The sequence below is a fragment of the Ovis canadensis genome, chromosome 23 (assembly GCF_042477335.2).
Source record: "Ovis canadensis isolate MfBH-ARS-UI-01 breed Bighorn chromosome 23, ARS-UI_OviCan_v2, whole genome shotgun sequence".
Lineage (NCBI taxonomy): Eukaryota > Metazoa > Chordata > Mammalia > Artiodactyla > Bovidae > Ovis > Ovis canadensis.
This window is the reverse complement of record NC_091267.1, coordinates 66,421,424-66,442,272: the sequence shown is the minus strand read 5'-3', so window position 1 is coordinate 66,442,272 and position 20,849 is coordinate 66,421,424. Positions and strand designations below refer to the sequence as shown.

Genomic DNA, 20,849 nt, shown 5'->3' with positions numbered 1-20,849 from the left:
CATAAATTTCAAGCAATGCTATTTTTTAATATATACCTATGAACTTATGTAATTCAAAATTTTCTACCCTGGCCAAGTTTTTATTGCTTATTTTTGGTGGATTTTTTTTTTTCAGGCATGGCTTGACATTCTATTTGCCACTTCTTCCATAGTTGGGCTAATGCAACAGCCATAGTTAGATGGACAATTTGACTTTAAATTAATTAAAATTAAATACAATTAAAGAGTCATTTATTGTGTTGCACTAGCCTATTTCAGATGTTCAACAGTCACATGAGCCTTGTGTCTGCCATACTGGATACAGTAGGTATTTCTAACAAAGCAGAACTTATTAGTAGGTAGCAAGTAGTGCTCTAAATATATGCTACATATATTGCTAATTATCTTTCCCTCACAGGTCAGGAATGAGTAGTGAATTAAATAAATTATTTTGCTTCCAAATAACTCTGTTTATGGTTTTTTTCTTCACCATTTGCAGTGGTGATATTCAAAAGAGTGGGGAAAAAAAGACAAAAACACAAAATATAGCTTTAAACCTTTTGCTAAAAAGAGAAACCAATTCAATTCCTAATAGTTGTTTTGGTGAGAACATATAAGTGTTTTAGTCAATATACTAAAGCTCAAAACAAGCTTTTAAAAATAATACAGTTTTATACCTGGATTGTACTTCATTTAGACATTTATGAAACAATTGAAAATAAACAAATTCAAACAATGCATCTCATTATTCGCCTGTTCTCATCCAGTCTCCAGGCTCAAAATGTCTTATTCTTGCAACAATATGAAATAAAATTTAAAAAAAGGAAGCAGCAAACCAAGCACACTGTTAACCTGCCCTTTTCACCTAGTGAGACTTTGCTTGGCTGTAATGCTGGTATGTTCAGAATGAGATGCGGTCCAGAGTGGACCAGCATCTATGGACACATCCATGTGGAAAGCACCATAGCCTGATAGCCCAGCCTGATGCATTTACTGCTTCTGAGTTTTATTATTATTACTTTATGTTCATCTCTTCCAGGGCTACTCATGGGAGTCCTGTGCAGAGGCTCAGAGACCAAAAGTGTCTTCTAAGGATCCCTGAGATACCTTTACTGTGTATAGTTGCCTGCAGAACCTAAACCTTCAATTCTGTTTACTTGTTCTTTGTTCTCTGTGGTGTGTGAAAACACAAGAAAATGTCTGCCACATCTGGGCAGGGATGTGGAAAGAGCTGGCTCTATTCATCCTCTCCAACCCCTTACTGACTTTTCCCCAATCAGAAAATCCCTCATATGCTTTTCAATTCTCAGTATTATTTCATTTCTCAGATCCATTAGGATTAGTCACAGCAGGAAAAAAAAAAATGGTCTTATGGATCACTGGTATTCTAGAAACCACTCTGGGGATGCCATATGCTAAGAATTAAAGAATGACAACAAATGTTAAGGGAAAAGAAGTTAATAACACCTCAAACAGTTCTCTGAGCAATTTATCTTCAAGTTATCCGAACTCTATCTCTATTATAACCAGTTTCTGCTCAAAACTGGATTTGGGGGGTCATCTTTGTGTTCCTTCCTTGTGGGCTTTAATTTTGGTAAAAAAAACTATGAGTTCTTAAAGACTGATCATGGTACAATTTTGTTTGGCCTGATCATGAGCTCAAATTCATAGTGAGGACTTTTTTAAACCACCTTTTACCCTAGGTAGGAAAGAGCTGACTTAATGAACAAACATTATGGGAAGCACTGGCTCATCCAAAGTGGCTGCTGTCACTCAAAGGAATTTTGGCAGAATAAGAGAATAAGAGGGAGTAAAAATCCCAGACACCTTTCACCATGTTATCTCATGGTTTCCATCCTGGCCTCTATTTGCCTCATATCTCTGTATTTAGACACAACACTTTTGACAGTAAATGTTCTCTGGGTAATATTTCTTATTTACCCTTTTTTGAGAGTCAGAGTCCCTCTGATAATGCAATGCAAGATATATATTGTCTCCATGGATAAATTAATATACTGACATGCACCTAAGCTTTTGCATACCAATTCAGACCAGCACAGATGTTATATCCAGCAGCCAAAGATTCAAGGAGACTCTGGAATAATATCCAAGGTTTCAAAGGAAACTCGGTGGAAATCAATAAAGGGATGGTATGCTGTGAAAACCATCACACAACAACTGCAAATCTGGTTTACAACTATACATTCTCAAGACAGTTTCTGAATGAAACTTCTGGATTTGAAAAACAAACTGTACAAAGTTCACATAAATTTAGGTGGTAGCAAAAGTCACAGAACCCCATCATTTCCTGGAGGTTCATTTATTCCTAGCTGCCAGGACTCATACTCAGGCACCCCAGTAATTTTCCATGGTGCTCCTACTAAATCCTGCTCCTTTGCACCAGATCCTTTGTTGTCATGAAGGTGAAAACAGCTGATAAGTTGAATGAAATTTGAAGATTGTGGGTTTTGAAAGGATCAAAGTACACATTAAAAAGATGGAGTAGGATCCTGGGTTTTGCTTTCACATTTCAGACCTAAGGCAATTAGGAGTGGTCATCTGACTCTGAGTCATATGACTGGGTCATGAGCAAGCCTCACAGAGGTACTTTTGGTATTTATTCTGTTTCTGAGTAGGTCCAGCCTTATTCACAAACAGTCTCCATAGATGACCAGGATCTCACTTTCTAACCCACCCCCTTTCTCTTTCTCATTTCATTGAGCCCTGTTTCTCTCCTGTGCCTCCTCTAAGGTCCAACTCACATAACAATTTCCAGAAGTGATAAGCCTTTGAAGCAAGCGATTCTTTCAGTGCCTACAGGCCTTGGGCACTGTTGGGGTGACCTGTTGGCCCAGCTCAGAAAGAAGCTCCTGTGTGACTCAGCCTAGTCCAAACCAGCCCCATGAGGGCAGTTCATGTTTGTCGATATCAGCTTGAAAGACCCTCTTCAGTGAAGCAAGTGTCCATTCAGGCACCTGGTAGCCTTCTGCAGAGACCCTCCTGCCTACATTGAACTGATTTGGAGAGGTTACCCAGAGGAATGAAAAATGGTGTCAAGACACCAAAATATGAAGCTACTGGAAAAAAATAAAGAGAATAAGGGATCTACATTCTCCAAGTCCAAGGACTAATTTACAGACTGAATTCCTCTCACAATTTTGATAACCCCCAAAATAAAAAATTGTGTTTGTATATATACACATAAGACTCGGACATGACTTCATATGTTTTTTCTTCATTATTTGTTTTGTTTCATTTTGGTTTGTTGTTTTCACAACTCAAATGCCTTGTGGAAAAAAAGACTAACTATTTCAGCTTACCTGTGATAGATCGGGTGGTAGCACTTTCATAAAGAGGAACTCCTTCTCCTGCATTGTTAAAAGCTTTTAGGGAGATGACATAATGGGAACTTGACTCTGAAGGAAAACAGAGGAAAAAAGTGTACATGTGGGTTTATTTAATGTGCTGAAATACTCAGGATAAACATTTTCCTGAAATCAAATTGAATATAGTCAGTTAAGCAAACAGTTGAAAAATAAGTGAGCTTGATTCCGGGAAGAAGGCAGCAGTGGTGGAAATACAGTTTTTTGATCTTCCTGAATCTCCAGGTAAAAGGAGACAGAAAGACTATATGGAGAACCAAAGGCATTCAGACTTTTATGACAAAATGAGGTGATGGGGTCTGTATGTTCACATCCTAAAATACCAGTGGATATGGACAAACCACCAAGGCCCTTAGAACCCAAGAGTTATTAGTATCTGTGGGAGAGAAATTAGAGGGAAACCTCAATTCTGAAAACAGGGTAATTCTAAAATAACTAATGCTATTAATAGAAAGTACAATAGACCAGTTTGAGAATAGTAAATATAAACACTTGAAACTAACTTACAAACTCTCCTTTCTGGGACAGGGCTCACCTTGGGGACAAACTACTGAAAATATATTTAAAATTTATGAGTAGATCAGAAACAACAGACATGAAAGGAAGAGAAAGTCCAGATCAAAGTAGAAGAGAGGAATAGTCTTGAAAACTTGGAAAACAAACTGCCATAGTTTTTAGTGTGTACCAGGGTTTGGCCAACTTTTCTGTAGGAGACCAAGATAGTCTATACAGCTTTGCAGTCCACCTATTCTCTGTCACATACTCATCTATGTTTGCTTACAACTCTTCAAAAGTACAAAAAGCATTGTTAGTTCAGTGATGCCCCAACAAAAATAGGACCTGGACCAGATTTGACCCACAGGCTACAGTTCCCTAAGCCTTGAGCCCTGGTGTAAGAAAAACAAGAGGACAGGGAGCTCTGTCCTCTTAGAAAAGCTATTCCAATTTCTCAGCATGCAGGGAAACAAATCTAAAAGCAAGCACAAAAATATCTGCTGAGGTTAAGTTTCTTACAAAATAAAATGAGGACACTATCATACCTACAGACAAGTCCACAAAAAGAGGATCAAAATTACACAAGAAAAACACATCAAACCCGCAATTTGCTGCCCAAAGTGAGCTAAGTAATGTTAAGAAAATAAAATGCCAGAGATGCAAGAGTAACATAAATCAGAATGATTACAATTCATAAACGAGGTGGCAAATTTCAGAAAGAATTATATTTAAGAAGTAATTCTAGAAAGAAAGTATAACAAGGTGAATAAACAAAGCAATAAGGAGAAAACAAAAACAAGAGTAAACTAAGAAAGAATAAAGAAAAACGCAGAAACAAGTGGCACATATTGCAGCGCACACACACATTCGAGAAGGCAGAACTGAACACTGGAGTAACAGCTGTCCTTGAGGGAAAAAAATCAAAGAAAGGGAACAGAACAAATGCACAGAAAAAAATACAATGCAAGGAATTTTAGCTGACTTAAAAAAATCTTTTAGGCATGTGGACAAAAAGAATACAGGATTTATAAGGGGGGAAAATTAGATTATTATCAGATTTTTTTTGACAGCATCATTTTGTGCCAGAAGAAACTGAAGTGATTTGAGACACTCAGGGTAAGAAAATGTGATCCAAGGTCTTCACAGTCAACAAGAGTTAACTTCAAATATAAAGGGCTGTTATAACAGTTTGATAACACCCAAACTGTTACCAACTTGCAAGGAATCAGGAAATATTGTTCCCCTAATCCTGAGAACCACTGGAAAATGAGCCTTAGATATTTAAAGTGACCTGAGAGATACTGATCTAATAGCTAACTGAAGAACAATAAATTTAATGAACTAAGACTAATTGAGGGTTAAAAGGAGAAATTTTATTTTGCAACACTACATGTTCTGATACTGTCCCCATATTATAATCGTAAGACAAAATGAAGGAAGAATGAGGATAATATATATAGAAACATTTTAATAATTATTATTGATGGTGAAACTATTATTAATGTTACTCTGATACCAATGCAATATGAGATAGAACAAAAGAGAAATCAGGAGAAAGTCTAATTCTGTTGAACCCTACCTCCTTCAGATTGGGATCCCAGGTGTGAACAAGGACACACCTATGTAAAAGACATACACATGTAAAAGAGAAGAGATGAAGTACTGTGTTTCTAAAATCTAACTGAAAAAAATCAGTTTAAATGCAAAGGGTATTTTACCTCTAATTCTGTCCACTGAAAACATCTAGAAACACTTAGTTACACAGGTATCTTTTCACCCAAACTGAGATTCTGAAAAAAATATATTTTGCACTGCAAGGAACAAAGGCTTCTTGGAGAACTGGTTGATTCCTAGTCTAAGGCAGAAAACACAGCAATTGAGCCTGAAGCATCTTGACATCCCAAGAAGAAAAGAAACCATCAAAGAATAGCGGGATTGTGTCAAACGGATTCGGAAGTCAAGTTGGAAGAGCTTCCACAGAACCAAAGAGGAGGACAAAGAGCTTCAATAAACATAAAAGTTGCAATGAAATTAAACTATGAATGTATGAGTTCATAGATACTTTAATGAATAATAAAGGGACGTCCCTGGTGGCTCAGATGGTAAAAGTGTCTGCCTACAATGCGGGAGATCTGGGTTCAATCCCTGGATTGGGAATATCCCCTGGAGAAGGAAATGGCAACCCACTCCGGTACTCTTGCCTGGAAAATCCCATGGGTGGAGGAGCCTAGTAGGCTATAGCCCATGTGGTCACAAAGAGTCTGACACGACTGAGCGACTTCACTCACTTTAATGAATATAGGAGTTGGTCATTTCTGAATTGGACAGGGGAGCAAACTACTATCGTCAAATCTGGGTAATGCGCCAAATGTTTAGCAGGTCCTTCTTAAACAAACTCTACCAGTGTGCAGCCAAACAGGATACGGAGGGTGTATCCTATTATAACGGTATTCCAACTAATAAGAAACATGCAAATATCGCTATTTCTTAGCCTCAATGAACAAACTACACATTAAGAATTCATGATTGCTAAGATAAAACAGAGAATCTAGACATTATATACCTAATGAAAGAGGGCATCCCAGGTGGTGCTCATGGTAAAGAACCCACTTGCCAACGCAGGAGACAATGCAAGAGACTGTGGCTGGATCCCTGGGTCAGGAAGATTCCCTGGAGGAAGGGATGGCAACCTACTCCAGGATGTCTGCCTGGAGAATCCCACGGACAGAGGAGCCTGCTGGGCTACCGTCCACAAGGCTGCAAAGAATTGGACATGACTGAGGCGACTTAGCATGCGCACCACAGTGAAATAAATCGTGCAGTGCCCTCTAGTCTGGCTGAAGGGATCAAACCTACTTGGTTTGATCAAGCTTCTGGATCCGATTGCCAATTTGCAGAAAATACAGCCAAGAAACAGGGTGAACTCTAACTTAAAATAATTCATGAAATGATACATTGGTTGCATGTGGTTTTCTGTATCTGTGTTTGATTTTACAACAGCTTTTAAAATGGATGAATTTATCTCTGACAGTGTTCTTTGAAAACTGATTAGATGGATTTTTCTTTATGAAATTTTTATGTGACCTAAATATTCACCTTAAAGACTTGACATTCCAAACAATGACACAAGAACCACAATACAACAAGAAGAATAAAATAAAATTACATTTAATGCAGCCAAAGGGCTTCCAGTCAGTGACTGCTTCACCTACAAGAGGAGATATTCATTTTTTTTTAGACTTATGTTGTCAATCTGGTTTGCCAAAAAAAAGTGATCAGTCAACAAGTGTCAAATGCTGTTGGAGATAAAAGAATATTTGGAAAGGATGGACCTCTCTTACCAGGTTACAATCAGAATTCTGGGCAGAGAACACAATGAAAAAGTACATGTAATTAAGCAGAAAAGTGTGTCATACAATGTACCAATGCTACATGAGTTTAGAGGCCTAAAAACTTAGTGAGGGATTAGTTCTTTAAGGAATTATCAGACTTAGAACTAGTACTGAAGGGCATGGGTAGGATTTAGAGATAGAAGGATAGTCATGGGTCACAGCCTTAAAAAACTCAGCAGTGGCCAAAGGACTGGAAAAGGTCAGTGTTCATTCCAATCCCAAAGGGCAGTGCCAAAGAATGTACAAATTATCATACAATTTTGCTCATTTTGCATGCTGATAAGATTAAGCTCAAAATCCTTCAAGCTAGGTTTCAACAATATGTGAACCGAGAACTTCCAGATGTACAGGCTGAATTTAGAAAAGGCAGAGGAACAAGAGATCAAATTGGCAACTTCTGCTGGATCATAGAAAAAAGCAAGGAAATTCCCCAAAAACGTGTGTTTCTGCTTCATTGATTACGAGAGCGCCTTTGTGTGGATCACAACAAACTGTGAAAAACTCTTCAAGTGATGGGAATACCAGACCACCTTAGAAACCTGTATGCAGGTCAAGAAGCAACAGTTAGAACCTTACATGAACAACAGGCTGGTTCAAAATGGGGAAAGGAGTATGACAAGGCTATATTGTAATCCTGTTTATTTAACTTATATACAGAGTACATCATGTGAAATGTTGGGCTGGATGAATCACAAGTTGGAATTAAGATTTCCTGGAGAAATATCAACAGCCTCAGACATGCAGTTTATACCACCCTAATGGCAGAATGCGAAGAGGAGTTAAAGAGCCTCTTAGACAGTGAAAGAGGAGAATGAAAAAGCTGGCTTAAAACTTAGCATTCAAAAAACTATTATCATGCCTCTGGTCCCATCATTTCATGGCAAATAGATAGGAAAAAAGTGGAAGCAGACAGATTTTCTTTTCTTGGGCTCCAAAATCACTACGGATGGTGACTGCAGCCACGAAATTAAAAGATGCTTTCTCCCTGGAAGAAAAGCTTTGATAAACCTAGACAGCATATTAAAAAGCAAAGATATCACTTTGCCAATAAACATCTGTACAGCCAAAGCTTTGGTTTTTCCAGTAGTCATGTATGGATGTGCGTGTTGGACCATAAAGAAAGCTGAAGGCTGAAGAATTGATGCCTTCAAATTGTGGTGCTGGAGAAGACTCCCGAGAGTTCCCTGGACTGCAAGCAGATCAATCCAGTCAATCTGAAAGGAAATCAACCCTGAATACTCAGTGGAAGAACTGATGCTGTAGCTCCAATACTTTGGCCACCTGATGCAACAAGCCGACTCACTGGAAAAGACCCTGATGCTGGGCAAGATGGAAGACAAAAGGAGAAGAGGGTGGCAGAGGATGAAATGGTTAGATAGTATCACCAACTCAATGGACATGAATCTGAGCAAATTCCGAGAGATGGTGAAGGACAGGGAAGCGTGGCATGCTACAGTCCATGGAGTGGCAAAGAGTCAGACATGACTTGGTGACTTAACAACAACAAAAGAATAAAATATCTCAGAGAAAAGATGGGTCAGATTGAAAATACAGTGAGGAAGGTCATCAACACACTTTTCTATTAGGAAGAATATACTTTATAGTTACTGGAGTGACGTCATAGTCTGATTTCAAACACATATAAACTACAATGTAAACATTTATATTAGATTCAAACCACATCTAATTACTTCTTTTGGGTGAAATTGCATTTAATTTACCAATATACATAGACTATATATTTGTGTTTGTCTATATATTTCTTTCTGGGCTTCCCTGGTGGCTCAGAGGTAAAGAACCTGCCTGCAATGCAGGAGAAGCGGGTTCGCTGCTTGGGTTGGGAGATCCCCTGGAGGAGGAAATGACAACGCACTCCAGTACTCCTGCCTGAAAAATTTCATGGACAGAGGAGCCTGACCAGGGGCAGTTCATGGAGTTGCAAAGAGTCAGGCACAACTGAGCAACTAAGCAATAATGCGTATTTCTTTATCAGGAGAGTGAGAGAGATATCAGGAATGCCACACCTACATGATTAGAAGTTAGAGTTTTATTTTTGATTTGTGTCTTTGTTTTCAAACCTGAGAGAGGGAGGGAGTGAGAGTATGGTAGAAATATTCGGCTATAGTGTCAAAGACAATATGGCCTAGAGGATCCCAGACAGGAATCCATGTAAGTATTAATAATTCATCAAAGGAGAGGGGCCAGCACTCAGTTTAAGAGTGTTGTTAGACTATGGAGAGCAGGCTCAGAGTTGTCAAAATTTCTGGAAACCCAGAGTTTTATGGGAAATCCACAAATTTTCAAATGTTGGCAAATGATTTAAATAAAGAAAATAAACTTGGGCTGGCAAAACAAAATCATATATCTCTGAACTGAATCCAGGTCTGTGGCCCCTTGTCTATGACTTTAGATTCCTACATATACAACTGCATTCAAATCTGTATGCATTCAGGGAAGAATAGGTAATAAGGTGTGGTTCTGTCCCTTCTGATGTCTGTGTCAGAAGCTTTCTCTATCTCTTTTATAATTTAATAAAACTTTATTACACAAAAGCTCTGAGCAATCAAGCCTCATCACTGGCCCCAGACTGACTTCTCCTCCAGAGGTCAAGAATCCTGGCGTCTTTTGTGGTTCAGCAGCAACCTTTCACCTTGGGGGCTCGTCCAGGATTCTTTAGGACAAGGTAAGGAAGCTTGGAGCTCTAGTTCTTTGTTCTCCTAGTGAACATGTTTTTTTTGCTGTACGTTACTAACTCTACAGTGTGCTTGTGTGAATGAATGACACGCCCTGCACGAAGCAGGTGAGAAGCCCTGCTCTGCGGTGACCTCATACAGCTTATGGCAGAAACCCTGTTGACAGTTCATACCAACCTGCCAGTGGACTTCCCTGGTGGCTCAGATGGTAAAGCATCTGCCTACAATGCAGGAGACCCGGGTTCAATCCCTGGGTTGGGAAGATGTCCTGGAGTGGCAACCCACTCCAGTACTCTTGCCTGGAAAATGCCATGGACAGAGGAGCCTGGTGGGCTACAGTCCATGGGGTCGCAAAGAGTCAGACACGACCGAGCAACTTCACTTTCACTTTCCTTAGCCAAGATGTCAACAGCAGTCAAGGTCTACACCAACCAAGTAGAAACGATAAGATGTGATAAGGAGGATAAACATGAAATAATAAAGCAAGTGTCTGTTATGCAAGGCTATTGGATACACTGGTTTTCCCTGCACCCCTCTAATTTAGACTGGAATTCAAAGTGAAGAATGTCTGATTTGAGCTCTGATTTTCCCGCTCAGGGTTAATGCTGAAGTGTCCAGGCGGTCAGCCTCATCCATGTTACACTGAATTCGTGCCTTCCCCTCTCTGTCCTTACCTCCCAGCTGCCCAATTTATACCTCTTCAGGGTACATATTCTGTAATATTCTGTACATATTCATTCTCATTTTACTGGCTCAAATTTTGGTCTCAATTTGAATTACAAGAGCATGTGTACCTCATCTAGCTGCTGTCTGGCTCCTGAGCAGTGTTCAACATTGCTTTATCTCCCCCATAGTAAAGGTGAGCTCACTGTCATTTCAGTACTGACTCTTGCTAATATTGATAGCCATGAAGTCTATAGTAAGTCTCTGAGCAATGGCAGCTCCTTCCACACCATGTCCACCACCCATGGTAGAGGGTACGCTCACAGAGTATGGAGTTTTATCATTTACCAGCTGTTGGATTTATGAGCTACATTGAGTGATACACTCCACAAATCCTAACCATGATGTGTACACCTTGAGGGTGATCAAGCTTTAGTTCATTTCAGTCCAGTTGCTCAGCCATGTCTGACTCTTTGCAACCCCATGGACTGCAGCACGCCAGGCTTCCCTGTCCATCACCAACTCCTGGAGTTTACTCAAACTCATGTCCATTGAGTCGGTGATGCCATCTAACCATCTCATCCTCTGTCGTCCCCTTCTCCTCCCGCCTTCAGTCTTCTCACCAAGTGGCCAAAGTATTGGAGTTTCAGCTTCAGCATCAGTCCTTTCAATAAATATTTGGAACTGATTTCCTTCAGGAATGGACTAGTTGGATCTCCTTGCAGTCCAAAGGACTCTCAAGAGTCTTCTCCAACACCACAGTTCAAAAGCATCAATTCTTCAGTGCTCAGCTTTCTTTATAGTCCAACTCTCACATCCATACATGACTACTGGAAAAGCCATAGCTTTGACTAGACGGACCTTTGTTGGCAAAGTAATGTCTTTAGGTGACCAAGCTTAAATTTAAATAAAATGTGGCGATGGCTTATTCTTAGGAAAGGTAAACAGATGTTCAGCAGAGTTGCTACTGATAAAGGAATATTGCTAGAGCTAAGGGTCTTTAAAGACGTTTAAATCTAGTATGTTGCTGTTTTTAGTTGGTAATTTGAACATCAGGTAAGCTCACTGACATTTCTAAAGTTAACACAGAGCTACCCAGCACATAAAAGACCCAAGACAGCTTCATCTCCCCCTTTTCAAGAAGCCTCTCATTATGCCCTTCACATTCTCTGTGCCAACATCTTTTGGGCCTTCTCTGGCCTCTGTAACAGTGCTTTTGTCAAACTGCATCTGGATTTCCTGAGGAAGCAGTGAGATCTTTTCAGGTTCAGTTATTAGTTGCTTGCCTAGTAGCTCAGACAGTAAAGCATCTACCCACAAGGCAGGAGACCTGGGTTCAATCCCTGGGTTGAGAAGATCCCCTGGAGAAGGAAATGGCAACCCAGCCCAGTATTCGTGCCTGGAGAATCCCATGGACAGAGGAGCCTTGCAGGCCTAGAGTCCACAGGGTAGCAAAAAGACAACTGAGAAACCAACACTTTCACTTTCAGTTATTAGTCGCTTTGAACTCCTTTTATATTGTGATGGAGGCATTTCATTTAAGTGTGTGCTGACGGGGAAAGATGCTGTGAGATGTGAAACAAGGGAGAAGGAGGGTTTGTGTTTCCGCCCCTTAAAAAAGAATGTCATTTGTGAGTGTACCACTAGAGGGCACTGTGGAGCTATTTTTCTGCACATGCTCAGAGCTCAACTTTAAAAACAAGTAATCACAAAAGAATTGCCTAGAATTGCTCCCTCTTTAGACACATCAAATGAATTAAACACATTTAATATTATCATAATGAATTCCAAATGAATTAATCATTAATTATGGTCAGACCCCATTGTTTGGGAATACATTTAATGACAATTATGAGAGTAAATTTATTTTTGGGATTTGCTAAAATGTTACAGATATTTAGGCTTGAAAACATGTCTACTGCCTTTGAAAAATGATGTACAGCAGTATTCTCTCATTTTAATTTACTCTGACTGAATCGTACTGAGAGAACTTGAATCTTGGTGGATGTCCATGGGGATTATTTTTAATTATGGATATTCTGGGTGTTCACTGGAAGGACTGATGCTGAGGCTGAAACTCCAGTACTTTGGGCACCTCATGCAAAAAGTTGACTCATTGGAAAAGACCCTGATGCTGGGAGGGATTGGGGGCAGGAGGAGAAGGGGACGACAGAGGATGAGATGGCTGGATGGCATCACTGACTTGATGCACATGAGTTTGGGTGAACTCCAGGAGTTGCTGATGGACAGGGAAGCCTGGTGTGCTGCGATTCATGGAGTTGCAGAGTCGGACACGACTGAGCGACTGAACTGAACTGAACTGATTCTGAGTGATTCCACAGATTTCAAATTATTGATCAGATTTATATCATCGTTTGGCCAACATTTCCTATACAATACATCACATTGGGATAAAGAAAGATAAAAATGTATTTAATAACTCTGAGCATCCAAAACAGATGGCTTCTGGCCAGTATCTTATTTGTGGCCAGCAAAGAAGGAAATAAACATACATTTATTGATTACAGGGGTTGGACAAGGAATGGGCAACAGGAAGATTTTTTTGGGTCTTCTTCCCCAGAGACTAGGTAAGTGAGAGAGCCGTTGTTCTGAGAGTTTTTGTTGAGGCTTGCCTGAAGGTAGTGAAATGCATGCATCTCACGGGGCTGAGAGAATCAAATGACTTGCAGACAGCTCCTCGGGGGCTGGACCAAGATGCTGTGCTTAGTAACAGAAGCCAGTAAGAAGAACATCATTATTTTTAATTAATATTTGGTGTGAATTAAACGCCACCGGCATGTGCTAGATTGACAGCCCACGGACCTTTATTCATTGCAGATTATGTACTTCGCTCAGTGGCCCCATCAATGCCAAGTGCTTGTCGGGGCCCAATCTCCATGTCCCTACATCTTTTGCCCTCTGTGAGCACTGCCAACAAGTCAATTAGAGAAAATTAGAGTGGTAACTGTCTGCCTAGCGCAGACGCCGGCTCACTGCAGAGAACCCGGGTGACCCGAGGCACACAGTAGAGGCCACTGGATCCCTGTCGGAGGGTAGATGTGACTGGACACCTCTGACCCCACTGGACCTGAACTGTTTAATTAAGGGTAATGGGTGGGTAGCAAACACAGCCGATTGCACTGATCTCTTAAAAGGGTGAGCAACTCACATTCAAGAAAGATGCAATTCATATAGCACATTCAATATTCCATTCTACCCCATCATACACACCCATTTGCAAATTTAATTAACAGCTAATCTAACTGGCATCCTTTGAAGGTTTTCTTCCTTTCTTCCTTCCACCTTTACTCTTTCTTTCTCTTTTCCAGGAGCACTATCCAGAGAATGGTCAGATTACAACATCCCTGGCTCATTAACCAGTCTTACTGGTACCAAACTGCACATTCTGAAACCTACCAGTTCATGAAAAATGAACCCAAAGAGACTGTGCGACAAGACCTCTCACCTACATATTTGTTATTCTTCATCTATTCATTTGTTCCTTTGCTCATCAATTATCATTTAACGTCTTGTGTGTGTTAAGGACAAGGTTATACGTTTTCTAGGGTATGTAAGGGTTGAAACGAGCAAGTCATTTTTCTCCTATCTTTTAATGGAGAAGCTATGTTAGAAGTTTAAAAAAAATCAGAGCAGAAGTGTTCTGGAGTCAGCAAGGCTGTGTGGAGAAGATGGCAGTTTTGCTGACTCTTCCGACGAAGAAAGGTTGAGGAGAGAGAGTGAAAGAAGCAAATACAAGTAAACCAGGCAAGGTGGTCGTAGACTCATGCGTGTTAAAATGAAAAACCGACAGTTCCCTCTCCTCCTCTTTTTTCTCCCTCTCCCCCTCTTTTTTCTCCCTCTCCCCTACCCTCCTCCCAATAGTAGTATTAGTTGGATGTCTAAGTAGGCATTAGACATTCATTCACTGCAGTAAGTCCCCCATACGAACCTCTAAGCTGCGAATTTCAAAGGTGCGGACGTGCATTCGCACGTCCAGTCACGTAAGTTAGTTTGTGCGTCTAGCGTACACTGTCACGTGCGTGCATCCTCTACAAGTGGCTGTGATTTTGTGGACTTTACAAGTCCTGCGTAGACGACAGCAGTACAGTATCTTTACTTCAAGCCCAGCATGTCTGGAAACAAGCGTAAAGGCACCAATGACATAGCTGGTACTGCTAACAAGCGCCAAGCAATAATGATAGAAACAAAAGTGAAAGTAATTGAGGGAGCGGAGCGAGGTGAAGAGCTAGAGCTGGAACTGCAAGAGGACTTCAGGCTGTGCCCCACGAGCTGCTTCCTAACGAAGGCCTGATGGAACTGCAGGCCCAGAGAAAGGACAGAGAGAGACGAGAGGGAGAAACAAGCAACCGGAGAGATTCACGATGGCAAGGGATTCAGGAAAGGGCAAGGGGATCTTCCTTACTCGAGGAGGCACTGTTAAAGTTTGAGGCACAGGACCTGAGTGTTGAACAGTGCGTGGTGCATGAAGGTTGCAACCGCTGTTCAGAATACAATCCAGGGCTGCCATGTCATCTATGATGAGAGAGAAAAAACAAATAGAGCTACTACATCGCTGGATCAGTTTTTCAAGAGGGTAGATAGAACTGAATCCAGCAAGGAAGCTACGCCATCATGTCAGGAGCGAGCAAGATCGCAGCTCGCCCTCCGTCTCCTATCGCTGACGACCCTTCAGCTCTACCATTTCCCGCCCCCTCTCCCCCGTCCTGTCAGTGACTCTTCTTGCCTGTTCACTCAATGCCAGCCCCTGCGTGCCAGCTGCTGGACTGCACCACTGTACACTTCAAGGTACTGCACTGTAAGATTTAAATGTGTTATTTTTTGTGTGTGTTTTATTTGTGTGAACAGTATTATAAACCTATAGCCGGTGTGTTAGCTGGGTACCTAGGCTAGCTGTGTTGGACATATGCACAAACTGGACTTTAGGAACATGCTCTTGGAATGCGATTCCTTTGTGTGCAGGGGACTTCCTTTACCTCCTATCCTTTATCTAATCCTTCCCTCAATCCAGTGTCTGGCATACAGGAGGTACTCAGCAAATATCCATTGAGTGGATAAACGATCGCCACTTTTTGTAGGTAAGCAGGAGAATTTTTAACTTCAAAGCTTAGCCCTTTATTCTTGTCTTTTACTGAATAAAGAGATGGCGACTGGAATCACATTTTGAACAAGTTTCACGTGGTGCTTTTAGAAATATTAATTCCCCAGAAGTAGGTAGTCCAGGGAAAGCTGCTTAGAGCAGGCCTACTTCAGAGGCTACAGTAATTGTCCAGGCAGAGATCACAGAGGCCTGGTCTCAGGCGGGAGAGCGGATGAAGAGTGAAAGGTGGCAGGTGGTGGACACAGTGTGGAGGGATGTTTGGAGGGATGAGGAGGAGGGGCAAAAATGAGAGGGGCTCCCAGGTTCTGAGGCTGAGAGTCAGAAGAAATTATTGCTGGGATGAGAAAATCGAGAAGGGAGAGAAAACTCCCCACCTCTGCCATGTTTCGTGGCATGCCATGTCATGACAGGATGGGGAGGGGCACCACGGATACAACACACGGGCTCCGCTGGGCTCGGGTCGTGGTGTAAGGATCGCGTATAAGTAACCTGTAGTATGGAGGGTTCTTGCTTTAAGCCTCCGGGAAGCAAAGCATTCCTTCAGATAGTCTTCCGAATAATGGTTTTCCTCTTTGTTTCCTACTGAAGTAACTGCCTCTCTTGGGGTTATTTAGGTTCAGACTGGAGATAGTGATGAGAAAGTCGCTCAGCCGTGTCCGACTCTTTGCAACCCCATGGACTATATACAGCCCATGGAATTCTCCAGGCCAGAATACTGGAGTGGGTAGCCTTTCCCTTCTCCAGGGAATCTTCCTGGCCCAGGGATCGAGCCTGGGTCTCCCGCACTGCAGGTGGATTCTTTACCAGCTGAGCCACAAGGGCAGCCCAGATGGGAGACAGTCTGCCTGGAACTGCTGGCTGTCTCTTGGTGAGTGCTACCGAAGGTGTGTGGTATTTTCCATCATGTTTAAGAAAAGCAGAATTTCATGAGTACTGTGCTTTGACTTTAAAAAATAACTTTTCATCAGTTTTCTCAACAGTGTTACAGTGAAGTTAGGGCAGGGATGGTCACGCCTGTCTTAGTCACGTAGAGACTAAGATCCAGTTGCCATCATCTCAGCCAGAGAAGACCCAGGAAGACCTGACTTCCACATGCCCAGACATGCTTCTCCACAGCACCAGGGTGGGAAGGGCTGGGGTCGGCTCTGGACTGTTCTGCAGAGCAGGCTTTCGTCGCCAGTTAGAGCAAAAGTAAACATCCGTCACCTCTTTGGTGGGTGAGGTATGGTTTGGCAGCCAGCCCTCAGAGTCGGAGAAACAATTAAATGCTCAGATTACGCAGTGCCACAAACAGCTTACAAATGGGACTTAATGAAATGATTTCTCAGCAAAGCTTTACATCAGGAAATCACCAGAGACTGTACAACCAAACACAGAGGCTTCCCTCTTTTCATTCACATTTCTCAGGGCGATAATGCGTGAAATAAAAGACCAAGGTGAAAATATTGTATGACCGTGTTAAGGACTCAATTAGTGAGAAACACAAACACCCTTCGCTTAGTTAATTCAAGCAAACATCGTTACTTTGGCTTAAAAATAATTCAGACTGACCTCCTAGCATAAAGGAGAAACAGAAGAATAAAATAATAAAATAAAATGTACTTTGGTTAGGCATTGGAAGAGGAAGCATATCGTTCTCTTTTATAAGTGTTTTCTATCTTTTCTTCACTTACACATCTTGTCTCCGTTTTCTATACTTCTGGGCTCTTCTCTTCCTAACTCTCCTATTTATTCTGGGCTTTTGAGAGAGGGGATGGAAACTAGAAAGTAGAAGAGAAATATAAATAGAACAAAGAGAAAGAATAATAAGCACATGAATACAGAGGTGCTGAGGAAAGAGGCCAGATTCCAGTGTGAGGAGGAGAGTTTCTGCTTATGAGCACTCGTGGTACCAGCTATCAACGTGGCCATGCTTTATCACACTAATCTCACCCTACAGGTGGGTACCGTGATGGTCCCCACACTAAGGATGAGAGAATTCAGCCTTAGCAATGGTCACAGAGCTCATGAATTAGCAGCAGTCAGATTCAAAGCTGGAGCTGCCCTACTTCTGAGCCTACCAACCTTCCAGTCACGGTGAGATAAAGACTGAATAAGACAACAGGCGCAAAAGGCCCTAAATGGTTTACACTCTTGTTTGAAGCAGAAAAGTAGAAAGAATGACACAAGACAAATCATTTCAGGACTTTACCTTCCCTCAAGTTAAGCAAAGCCCAAGTGGAATGTTTCAGCTTTTAGTGTCTGAGACATGTGTTTCTGTGTGTCTGTGTGTGCGAGCATGTCTAGCCTGCTCAATCTGTCAGCTTCTATATTCACTCAATTTCCTGCCTTCATCTGGGTAATGTGTCTTGCTATTTGATTGCTGACCTTTACTTAATCAGGATGCTAAACAGATGATACTCAAACATTTAAGTGACATACAGCCTGCACACACATATGTGTGTATTTATTTATAATTACAGTGGTTATTTCTGTATTTTTGCTTCTGCTTTCTTCATTATCTTCAGATTAAGTTCTGTTTATAGCAAGCCACAAAGTAAAAGTGTCATATTGTGAATGGTGTAAATGTTCCATAACTACTCTATACAGTCTGGTAGCCACTAGCCACATGTGACTCTTGACCACTTAAAATGGCTCACTACATATACATACTATACTTTCATGGTCTGGGCTAAAGTTTAATAGATTATATGCACATATTGCATATAAGTAGCATGACTCAGTTCAGTTCAGTCGCTCAGTCATGTCCGACTCTTTGTGACCCCATGAATCACAGCACACCAGGCCTCCCTGTCCATCACCAACTCTCAGAGTTCACTCAGACTCACGTCCATCGAGTCAGTGATGCCATCCAGCCATCTCATCCTCTGTTGTCCCCTTCTCCTCCTCCTGCCCCCAATCCCTCCCAGCATCAGAGTCTTTTCCAATGAGTCAACTCTTCGCATGAGGTGGCCCGAGTACTGGAGTTGCAGCTTCAGCATCATTCCCTCCAAAGAAATCCCAGGGCTGATCTTCAGAATGGACTGGTTGGATCTCCTCGCAGTCCAAGGGACTCTATTTTATTTTTTTTTCATTTTATATAACTTTAATTAGTTCACGTTTAGAGAGATACTTTTGGCTAGTGGCTTCCATGGTGGGCAGTGCACCTATACAGAAGCTCTGTTTACCTTTCTGTCCCATGGTGTTGCCATAGTTACTAAGGTCTTGTGGACAATGCCAAGGGAAAATGCAGCAGGTTCAATGTGAGGGTCCTTGCTGCTATTTTTCTCTTTAAATGTGGAGTGACTCACTACATATACATACTATACTTTCATAGTCTGGGCTAAAGTTTAATAGATTATATGCATATATTGCATACACATATCATATATATGATATATTGCACATACATATCACATATACACATATATATGCATACATATATCATACATGGGGCTTTCCTTATAGCTCAGAGCGTAAATATATGGGAATATCATATATGCACATACATGCACATACATAGATGTCACATATGCATCATACGTATTGCAAGCATATATACATAAACGTGTATAAACACATATATATGTATCACACCTGAAGGTAAAAACAAAGCATTTGCCATGTATCTGATTCACATATATATATAGTGTGTGTGTGTTGCAACTGATGACACTTTCGCACATTCAACTTTTACAATTCTATGCTTTGAGATCTGGGTTTGTTGCTCCTCTGAATGTGTACCTGACTCAAGAAAATATGTTCAGATGGAAATTAGCTTCGTTAATAAATAAGGAAAAGGGACATTACAGTAATTACAAGTCTAAGCGACTATAAACTTGAACTCATTTTTAGCCTCATGTTTTAATAAGCCATGAAGAAATGAAGTCACAATAGTTAGGTAAGAATAAAGACCTGGTGAAAATAATAACCACCAATGAAAAATGGCACAAGGAATATCCCATTTGGCCATTTGATCATAAACAAATATAGTTTCTGATTATGTTCTTAAGAAAAGTAACTAGTATTTTAATTACCCACTCAGATTGTCTTGGGATCAGGGGATAGAAGAAGAGACAAAAAAATTAGATGAAACCAAATGGACTTAAAATGAATGGAGCCAAGGTCAAGTGAGTGTCGGCATTGACAGCAACAGTTAGTAGACGTGTGGGGAAAATGAAACATGCCATCATTATCAGGGAGACAGGGAAATAAGAACTAAAATACACCTGTTGATCCCAGCCATATATACTGAATTATAACATTACTGGTATAGATTTGGGTTTTAATAAACAATCTTGTATATGACTGCTTTACATTGATCTAGACTGTAATAGAATTGCACGTCTGGAAAATTCTGCTGAAAGACTGTAAACAAAGGGAAATGATAAACAGCAACCTATCCAGTTGTGGGCAGACACATGTGGTGAGGCTAGGCTTCCTCCAGCATCCTGCTTAGTGAGAGCTAGGAAGAGGGTAAGTAGTCACAGGAGAACATTCAGAGATGGAAACTGAGAGGGGTGTAAGCCTAAAGCCTGCAGCAGGATGGCGTTAGTGATTTCACAGGCACCCGGCCTTCAGGGAGAATCACTGGGCGTTTAGGGTCAAGGCTCAGAAGCATAGAGTTTTTCCTTCTGGATAGATGTCTCCCCAAAATGTAAACAGTTCAGTAAGAATTCAGAGAGAGTTGAAAGGCCACGGCACTAGGAGTATATAGACCTGAGTTGGAAATGAACTTGACTACATAAAAGTCTTAAGCAATTTTATCGACTTGTCTCAGTTCTATCCTTGTCTGTTTTAAAATCTGGAAATGTGAATGATATTATCTTCATTTAAAACGTATGTTGAAATTGGTATAGCCACTATGGAGAACATGATGGTTCCTTAAAAACTAAGAGTAGAGTTACTGTACGATCCAGTAATCCTCTCCTGGGCATACATTCAGCAACGGTTCCACTTCAAAAAGACAGGTGCACCCCAGTGCTCATGGGAGCTCTATTTATGATAGCCAAGACACGGGAGCAACCTACATTTTCCATCAACAGACAAACGGATAAAGAAAATGCATTGTGTATAACCGCCCCCCCCCAAACATGCAGTGGAATATTATTCAGCCATAAAAAAAGAATGAAATAATGCCATTTGA

At 41.1% G+C, this 20,849-nt stretch overlaps 1 protein-coding gene and 1 non-coding gene across 2 annotated transcripts in view; one reads left to right on the top strand and one right to left on the bottom strand.

The window, feature by feature from the left end:
* DCC (DCC netrin 1 receptor) overlaps positions 1–20,849 on the bottom strand; it is a 1,287,746-nt gene that overhangs the window by 174,783 nt on the left and 1,092,114 nt on the right. Inside the window, exon 16 of the mRNA XM_069569336.1 lies at positions 3,300–3,395. Coding sequence (XP_069425437.1) covers positions 3,300–3,395 — 96 coding nt within the window. The remainder of the gene's footprint in view (positions 1–3,299; positions 3,396–20,849) is intronic.
* On the top strand, positions 10,133–10,204 carry TRNAC-ACA (transfer RNA cysteine (anticodon ACA)). The gene has a single exon. It is a non-coding gene; the product is annotated as a tRNA-Cys (tRNA).